The sequence below is a fragment of the Papilio polytes genome, unplaced genomic scaffold (genome assembly GCF_000836215.1).
Source record: "Papilio polytes unplaced genomic scaffold, Ppol_1.0 DF823991.1, whole genome shotgun sequence".
NCBI classification, from domain to species: Eukaryota; Metazoa; Arthropoda; class Insecta; order Lepidoptera; family Papilionidae; genus Papilio; species Papilio polytes.
Genome location: NW_013525213.1, coordinates 2,008,391 through 2,018,019, shown reverse-complemented (window position 1 = coordinate 2,018,019; position 9,629 = coordinate 2,008,391). Strand labels below are relative to the sequence as shown.

The 9,629-nt window shown below is 36.2% G+C and overlaps 2 protein-coding genes across 2 annotated transcripts in view; one reads left to right on the top strand and one right to left on the bottom strand.

Annotated features, from left to right (window-relative positions):
- The window catches only part of LOC106101275, a 9,937-nt gene extending 8,772 nt beyond the window's left edge, over nucleotides 1-1,165 (bottom strand). Inside the window, exons 1-3 of the mRNA XM_013280441.1 lie at nucleotides 1,159-1,165; nucleotides 399-667; nucleotides 29-56 (exon numbers count right to left, since the gene is read on the bottom strand). Coding sequence (XP_013135895.1) covers nucleotides 29-56; nucleotides 399-667; nucleotides 1,159-1,165 — 304 coding nt within the window. The remainder of the gene's footprint in view (nucleotides 1-28; nucleotides 57-398; nucleotides 668-1,158) is intronic.
- A 5,041-nt stretch (nucleotides 1,166-6,206) lies between these two features.
- Nucleotides 6,207-8,775, top strand: LOC106101274 (probable chitinase 3). The gene is made up of 6 exons (XM_013280440.1): nucleotides 6,207-6,213; nucleotides 6,296-6,510; nucleotides 6,758-7,105; nucleotides 7,482-7,745; nucleotides 7,985-8,221; nucleotides 8,596-8,775. The coding sequence occupies exons 1-6, from the start codon at nucleotides 6,207-6,209 to the stop codon at nucleotides 8,773-8,775; spliced, it is 1,251 nt and encodes a 416-aa protein (XP_013135894.1).
- Nucleotides 8,776-9,629: the final 854 nt, after the last annotated feature.

Here is a 9,629-nt window from a genome sequence, read left to right as displayed (position 1 = left end):
GGGGGGGTAGGTGATCCTGGCAATGTACAATTCGCCAGTACAGGATGGATGCACACCTAGTAAAAATAATACAAGTTCATTAAAATCAAATTTAGAATCATCTCTCCTACCTTTTCCTACTCCTGTCGCGTTGGCGCACCGGGTTTTTCCAACTCCATATAACTCCATCATTTGCGTCATATCAGTTATCAGTCCCTTCTTGATCAGGTCACCTTCCACGCAATCCATCCATCTCTTTATATGTCTACCTCTACCGGTGTACCTCCACACTCATAACTAACGTTCTTCTTGTCACACGCGATTCGTCATATCATGGTAGCCTTATACGCATTAAATTCCATTTAAAATCCAACTAAAAATATTTTTTAAAAATAATAATGAACCTTATTTTTACTTACTTGTATCTCTGCCGAGAATTCGGTACCCAAAGCACAGTCTCTTGGATTTATCCACCTCAGACCGTATTCACAATAGTAAAATTTAGTACAATCGTAGTCATGAGGGATAAGGAAATGAGTTTGATCTTCAGGACATCTCTCGTCAGGAACACGTCTGTCTGTGAGTAGTGTCTCTTCTTCACTCATTGCTTGTACGTCGTTATCTGGCATAACATCATCCCATGGCATACCCTGGGCTAGAGCCAGGAGGGCGATGAATATCAACTTTCCTGCAAAAATGTTTTTAATTTTAGTGTCCTCGTTGTTGTGGTTGGTGTTTACTGTTGGACTGATTGGCCTACAGAATTTTTAAAGCGAACCTTTGCATAAACAATTGCAAAACTGTTTAGCGATTGTCTATTGTTTCGCAGCGCTGTTCAATTTCAAAACTAAAATTCGAATAGTGCGCACCTCCATACAAGCTCATAGGTATCTCATAGGTTTAGTCAAAGGTGTTACTCGTATTGGTTGGATTGTGTGGGTTCGATCAGCACATTGGGTGACACCCTTATAAAATGTTGGGTAATACATGCTCGAACCGGCTGATTCACAAACTAAGGATTCAATTGGAATTTTTAAAATAAAGTCCCATCGATAGTTCGATTTATTTTTTTGGCCTTCAGAAAACTAAAGATTATGGCGATCCTCATTATTTTCACACTAAGTCTGAATCTAATTATATCACTGCACAAAAACATATTTTCAAACGTTAAAAACGTACCAATCATTGCGTCTTTAGACGCTTTTAAAACAATTGCGTCCCAAAAGCACTACAAACAGACTTATTCCAATTCAGATTGATATATGCTATTTATTTCAAATATACTCCCAACTATAAAGCTACTGATACAATCAACTATAGATCTGTTGATAAAAATAGTGTTATAATCTATATTATCTCATTTAAGATCTCAAATTGAGGAAAAATAAGTTTTACATGGAAAATCACTTAAACAGTTAAAAAAAGATTGTCATCTTTCGTCATGACACATGAATGTGTATGAGTTAGTTCTAAAAATAAGAAAAACATTCTTTCTTACTAATTACTTAAACAACTTCTATTGTAACTAGTATGTACTTTCATAGAAGACCAGCTTTCGTCGCCACTCTTACAGCTGGAGGTTAAAACAAAAGTAGCCTATGTGTTCTTCCAGACTATCCTCTACAACTATATCAAATTTCATCAACAACCGTTTAGCAGTTTAGGCTAAAAATTGTAACAAACATCCAACCATCCATCTAAACTTTCGCATTATAACAAAAAAAACAAAAGCAGTCTATGTGTTCTTCCAGACTATCTTCTACGACTATATCAAATTTCATGTACATCCGCTTAGCAGTTTAGTCAAAAAACTGTAACAAACATCCAACTAAACTTTTGCATTTATAACAACTAGCTTTTGCCCGCGACTCCGACCGCGTGAATTTAAAAAAAACAAAAGTAGGTAGCCTATGTGTTCTTCTATGTTATATATCTATGCCAAATTTCATCCAGATTTACAGCCGTTTACGCTAAAAACTCTAACAAACTTCCATCCATCCATCTAGACTTTCGAATTCATAATATTAGGAAGAGTAAGAACTAAGATGAAAGATTAGTAATAATCAAAAGTCCCCTTCATTTATCTGAACATCTAACGGACCTATAGGCCTGGTAGCCTGTCGCTGGAGCGACCACAAGAGGACGTTATTGCCAACTATAGGAAAGACTAGAATAGAATAAAAGCCAACTAATTTCCAGTAATACGACCGCTAATTTCACACGGAATTACAGCCACGATTGTAATACCATGTGACTTTTTTGCTAAGTGGAAATGACCATTTAAAAGCGGAATTCTTAACAAACAATTTCGAGGTTATATCTGATTCATATTACATGAAATTATTGCAATTATGAATATGTTTTATTCAGATGAACCTCGCGATGCATTCGCGCTAATCCGCGATAGGATTAAAACGTTATTTATGTAAACTTATCGAATAGATAAGATATAACTTTAGCGGGAAATAATAATTGTTTTCGAGATTTTTTTTTCTACATTTCAGACGTTTCTTTTAAATCTTACTTCTTACTCATATTATAAATGCGAAAGTTTAAATGGATGGATGGATGGATGTTTGTTAGCGTTTGTAGCCTAAACGGCTAAACGGATCTCCATGATATTTGGCACAGGTTTAGAGCATAGTCTGGAAGAACACATAGGTTACATTTTATCTCGGGAATAGTTACGGTTCCCGTAGGATTCATTAATTTAGTTTTTTAATGTTTACTCGATCATTCTGCAACGGTTCAACATATCTTATTGAAATTTGGCACAGATATAAAACAAAGTCTGGAGTACACATGGGATAAGGTTCATCCCCGAGAAATGCCCGGTTCCCAAGGGATACGTAGCTTTTGTTATTTATATAGTTCGTATATTTTTAAACACCACGCGAACGAAGTCGCAGGCAACAGCTAGTAAATGAATAAAATAAAAACCTCTTTGTTGCCATCATATACATTTACATACAGTAAATATATTTAACAAATAAAAAAAGTATAATAACAATGGGCTGCAGGGTCAGCGTGTATCACATGGCCAATGCCATGCGGAGCTGATTTTCAGCCTGTCCCTGTGGGTCGCGTTGCGCCTCTTCAAAGGTGCCCAATACTTGGTATGCAACCATAATCTACACTATTATAATAAAGCGTAAACACACACTTCTTTGTTGCCTAAGATGTCAGCAATAACAGCATATTTTTGAATAATTATTTTTTAATAAAAAGCCTTATACTTACGTCACGCTTTAGGCTATATATTTTCACGTCATTAAACTTAGGAGGTTAATATTTTGGATAAAAACCCTAATGTGGGAAAGGGACCATAAGTTGCTGCCAACATCAAGGAAGCAAGACTGTCAATGTTTGTCATGTCATGTGATTTTGACATTTGCTATTGATCATTTGATACATGTAAATAAATAACAAAATTTTTCATAATTCTATGCGGATAAGTCGCACAGGAACAGTTAGTTTATTATACAGAGAAAAATGAACAAACATATAAACAATAAAAAAAACAAAACCGACTTCCAAACAAAATACACTAAAAACAAAATATTCTAAAAAAAAACAGTACACTAAAAAGTAACGAAATAATTCCTTGAAAATAGTAAACCTCCCTTATTGTAGTTCTTATGTCTATATTGTACAATTATTATTACTTTGATGTCGGTGTCAGCCAAGGTATGCAGTGATATTTATACGTAAGGGTTTCTACATTTTTACTATAACAATTAACAATTGTAAGTATAGTAACGTTTAAGTAATGAATCTACATTGACTGACTGACTGGTCAGTGACCGTCACTGACCGTCGGTGACCGTCGCGACGCGACAGCGAATAAACCCGGCATCCACTCACCCTGAAGAAGGACCCCCTACGGGTTTGAAACTGGTCGGTGCCTACACCGAAAGTTCCCACGTGAGTTTTAGCCATGTTATAAATAATATAACTTGTGGCTACTTAGTAAAGTTAAAGGATAGAAATAACAAAAATGTTGGATTTATCAAAAAACAATAAAAATACCTCGAACAAAAAAAAAATCAAAGTGATCTTTTGAAATTTATTTTAACCGAATAGACTATCATAAGTTGTTTGTGTATGCGGGTTTCTAAAGTAGTGTAACTGAGTCTAGCCATCTACTAACATGGTCAATATATATATAATAAAATGGAGTGTCTGTCTGTGACATTAAAAGAAAAGTTCCAGATTTAGGAATGATCATGTTTTGCGTTGCGTTGCTGAAAATCGCATTTGATTTTTTTTCTGTTTTTTTTTTAATATGAGGTAGCAAACAAGCAAGCGGCCACCTGAATCCACCAAAATGAAAAGCGACCGCTGCCCATAAACATCCGCAATTGCAGATGCGTTGCCTCTCCTTAATTGACGGAGGAGGAGACGCACATAAAAAGGACATTTTTCCTTCCTATGTGTCTCCTCCACCATCAAATCCACTATTCCTTTCCAGGAATTCTTTGTTCCAGGTATTCTGAAACGGCTTTCAGCGGACGGTAGTTGATATAGACGGGCATATTTTAGGTTACTTTTTTAAATTCCGCGTTGTCAAAATGGCGTAACGGTTGGTCCTTTGCGCTATCGAAGTTTGCGGGCGACAACTCGTATTAAATAAAATTATATAAATAACTTAACAGTTATCATCAAGGAAGATAATATGTATCATGAACATAATTGAAAAATGTCTGTATTTTTGTAAAGATTTCCACAGATAATATAAAAATCAGAGTAAGCCGTTCAAAGAATATGTCGATAGTAATCGTTTAGATGGATATTTAGATCCGATATTATCGCGAACTAACATTATCGTTTTTATATATTTAGTTACGGATTTTATTTATATGATGACTCAAAAGGAACTAAACGAATTATCTATCAGGCGTTTTAATGTATGAAAAATTGTTATATAGTGAGTAAAAAAAAGTATTATATATACCATAACAGTAAATTAGAGACCTAATTCAAGACGACAGACAGAAGTGAAATCTTTTTAATGAACCTGTAATGATATTGTGACAATATTAACAAAAACAAATCAAAAGGAATTGCTGTGACAATTCAGCTAGGCGTTAAATATTTTCTTGTTGCTTGCTATTTATTTTTCGCAGGAAATTGTAATCGTGATAATCACCATTATATTTTTACTAATTAGAGTAACGAAATTTGAAAGCTTAATTTCAAAGATCAATATCATTATTAAACAAATTTTCATTCAATTTATTCCTTTGTTATTTCGATTACTGAGTACTTTATCTGTGATTATTTTTCAATATAATTACATTTCTGAAGTATTGTGCATGTAAATTTCATATCCACAATGTGTAAAAAGGCCGGAACTTTGATAAGAAATATAAAGAGTCCTCGAGATTTAAGTGTAAAGTTACGTAACTTTTTATTAAACACATTTAAGTACGATTCACGAACATACATAAAAAAACTGTCTTCGTAACTCCGTTTTTGTTCCGGATTGTTTTCTAAACGGATTGATTAATTTTAACACTTACTCTAAAGGAATATAGCTTATGTGTTCAGAAGTTTATTATTTAGTTATATTATTAACATTCGTAGAGCCTGCTTCAATATTTTCGCAATAAGTGACCGGCTCGCTCTGAGAAATACCACGACCACATAAACGACAGACATCAAGTGGAATCTATTCCGCGTTTTGTTTGATAAGTAAGCGCAGAGAACTAATTTTAGTCCCTTTTGTTCCCCATTTTTTATAATAATTAGAAGAGAAAATGTCAGTTTGTTAGTGAAGGAGACACATCGGAAAGGAAAATATGCTCTTATTGTCCGTCTTCTCCGTCGACTAAAGATAAGAAACATTTGCAATTGTAGATGTCTGTAGGCAGAGGCTGCTACGCTTTTGCGAAGAATTCAGATGGCCTTTCGCTTATTTGACCTTAAAATATGAAACAGTAACTTTGCTATTTTTAAATTTCTCTAACGAAGTCACGGGCAACAGCTAGTAGATTATGTATCTACGATGTGATAGTATTACAAATTTAATAAATCATTAAATTTCTTTTATTATGGAATTACTAATTGATTATGCAAAGTTTAAGTACACACTTAAAATTAAGTACCATTTTCAAGTACATCTTAGGTATATAATAAAGTACTGACTTCATACATTTCAGTTTTGTACAGTTTGCATAATAAATCTATTGATAGTGCGTTTTTACAATCATTATTTCAAGGGCACTATGAATGGTAAACCTTTTTAGTCTTTTTTAAAAAAGCAAATAAAATCGTTTTAAGCAAATCACATCAATAACTTCAAATTTATTTCCAGGAAAACTCCTTTTCCTGGCTGCCCTTGCATTAGTCCAGGGTAGACCACCAGAAGACGAAGATCCTCAACGCAACGAGAACTGTCCAGAAGACCAGCAGCACTTCTTGCTGCCTCACGAAAGTAACTGCACCAAGTTCTACTACTGCGAATATGGACTGAAATATCCGACGCCAAGAGACTGCGCGCCTGGAACCCATTTCTCTTTTGAACTACAGGTGAATTATATCCAAGTAATTTGACATTTAATTGATCTAAAATGGGCAACGACATCCGTCATTGCCCATCATAGGTCAACGTCTCCCCTATATTTACCTTCTATAGGGTTAAGGTAATAAGCGGTTTAAATCTACTAATCATGGCATTGCCTTTTTAACAACGCCATCATCACATGTTTGATGGTAGACTGGCTATCAACATTAAAAAAAATCGTCTTTGATGATTTATTATTTTTTTTAATTACAGATTTGTGACTTGCCAGAAAAGGCTGGTTGCGTAAATAAGGGAATATCAGGATCAGGAAATGATGAAGATGATGATGAAATTGGCAACAATAATGCAGTTGATATGATAGAGGATGGTGGAAATAGAAGTATTAATGTATCAAATACACAAAACGGAGACGCAGATGAAGCTAATTCGAGAACAGGACGCAGTGGCAGTATGTCCATGTTACCGAATGGTTGTCCCTCCTACCACATTCACTACCTTCTTCCTCATGAGAGCGACTGCACGAAGTTCTACTATTGTGTTTACGGTAAAAAAGTTTTAAGGCAATGCGCACTTGGACTTCATTTTAATCCTTCCACACGGGTAATTTTCACATCTTAGAATAGCAGTAATTTAACACGTTGACTGCGACAAGTAAAATCATAATTCTTCATCTAGTGCGGCAGGCCAAAATGAGCCCCCAATGATATTTCCGCCAGTTCGTGCCAGGTCTTTCTAGACCCACCAGCACTAGGATAGAACAAATTGCTATAGCAATTGTGAAAACATAATGTATGTAATATAATGTAACCTGAGATAATCGTTTCGCACTAGCGAGAGGGACATAGTTTTCTTCGTCCACCAGCTTAAGTACCGCGTCAGGTAGACAATGGCCTGTTACGCAGTGAGCGTGTTAATACCTTTGTAAATCTTATTAGTATTGTGAAGAGAGACCATTCACAAATATGTTTTATTATAGAATTGCGATTGGCCTGAAGACGCTGGGTGTACTGCAAGTGGAGGAGCAAATGGAAATAGCGGTAACAAAGATGACATCAGTAACATTCTAGAAAGCAATAGTAATAGAGAAACAACTTGGCTACCAAATGGTTGCCCATCCAGTATTCACATTCACCATCTTCTTCCTCACGAGAACGATTGCACCAAGTTCTACTATTGCGTACGTGGAGAAAAAGTTATGAGGGAATGTGCACCGGGAACTCACTTTAACCCTACCTTGCAGGTAAATATTACTAATATTATAAATGCAAAAGTTCAGATGGATGGATGAATGTTTGTTAAAGTTTGTATCCTTAAGTGCTAAACGTATCTCGATGAAATTTGGCATAGATGTAGAAGACAATCTAATAGAATAAATAGGTTACTCACTTTTGTTTTTTTAATTCCACGCTGACGGAGTCCCGGGCGAAAACTAGTTTTATTTTAAATTAATGCCTAAATATAGATTTCTATATATCAAAGGTTTGCGACTGGCCTCGAAACGCCGGATGTGCATCTGGAGGTGGCGACAACGGAGGATCAGGAGGTGATAATGGTGGCGGTGGAACAACCTGGCTACCGAATGGTTGTCCAGCCAACATTCATATCCATCACCTTCTTCCACACGAAAGCGACTGTACGAAGTTCTATTACTGTGTACGAGGAGAAAAAGTTGTTAGAGACTGTGGCCCAGGAACTCATTTCAATCCTACATTGCAGGTACTCAATAACATTAAAACTAAGAGCGGGCGCACACCTTTGACAAAACTATCGCACAACGGTTGTGCGATTGTCGATTGTGTCACAGCAATTTCATTGTTTAATTGCGCAACTAAAAATTAGTGTGTGCACCTCCATAGTAGCTTAAAGGGATCAACGAGAGACTAAACAGTTGTGCGATAGTTTTGTTTTAGGTGTGCGCCCTTTCTAAATTATAGCTTACACTCTAATTATCTGTTACATTGGGCTTAAAATTGAAATTTTTTAAATTTACACAACTTCCAACTAATGGAAACCTAAAAACTAAAAGTCGCTGCTTTCCTAACAACAGGTCTGTGACTGGCCCCGAAATGCTGGATGTATTTCGAATGGAGGTAATGGAGGAGAAAACGGTGGATCAGGAGGAGATAATGGAGGATCAGGTGATAATAATGGAGGAGGAACGACATGGCTACCGAATGGTTGTCCAGCCAACATTCATATACACCACCTTCTTCCACACGAGAGCGACTGTACGAAGTTCTATCACTGTGTACGAGGAGAAAAAGTTTTGAGAGAATGCGCCCCGGGAACTCATTTTAACCCCTTCTTGCAGGTTATTATGTTTTTTTTTAAACAGAACGACGATTATAACTCCGAAATCAATGTTATTTTAAATTTTTTCCCTATAAAAAGAGTTTGTAGAATGTTTACCAGCAACTTTAGAGTGCGCACACTTTTGACTAAACTATCGCAAAATCGTTTAGTCTCGCTTTGATTCCTATGAGCTTAAATACACGCACACTACTCGATTTTTAGTTGTGAATGTAAACAGTTGAATTGGCTGCGAAACAATGGATAATCGCAAAACAGTTATGCGATAGTTTAGTTACAGGTGTCTGTCCACTCTTAGTATACTTATTTTGATAAATTCAAGGTCTGTGATTGGCCCCAAAATGCTGGTTGTACTAATGGAGGGAATGGTGGCACCGGAGGTGGCAACGGAGGTGACAACGGAGGTGGCAACGGTAACGGAGGTGGAGATAACGGAGGATCAGGGGGTGGCAATGGCGGAGGATCCTGGTTACCGAATGGTTGTCCAAGCATACACATTCACCACCTTCTTCCTCACGAGAATGATTGTACGAAGTTCTACTACTGTGTTCATGGACAAAAGGTTTTGAGGGAATGCGCTCCAGGAACCCATTTTAATCCATCCTTGCAGGTACTGATGGCTCTTGCACTCAGAGAAGACTTCTTACTTAATAATAGTAATTTGATTGAGTTATAAATAACTTAAAGACATAAATAGAACACGTATAAAGTCATGAAATATTTTTAAAATTGTGAAATTTAATTTTGCTAATTTCAGGTATGTGATTGGCCTCAAAATGCCGGTTGCGCTTCAAATGGAGGAAATGGTGGCAAT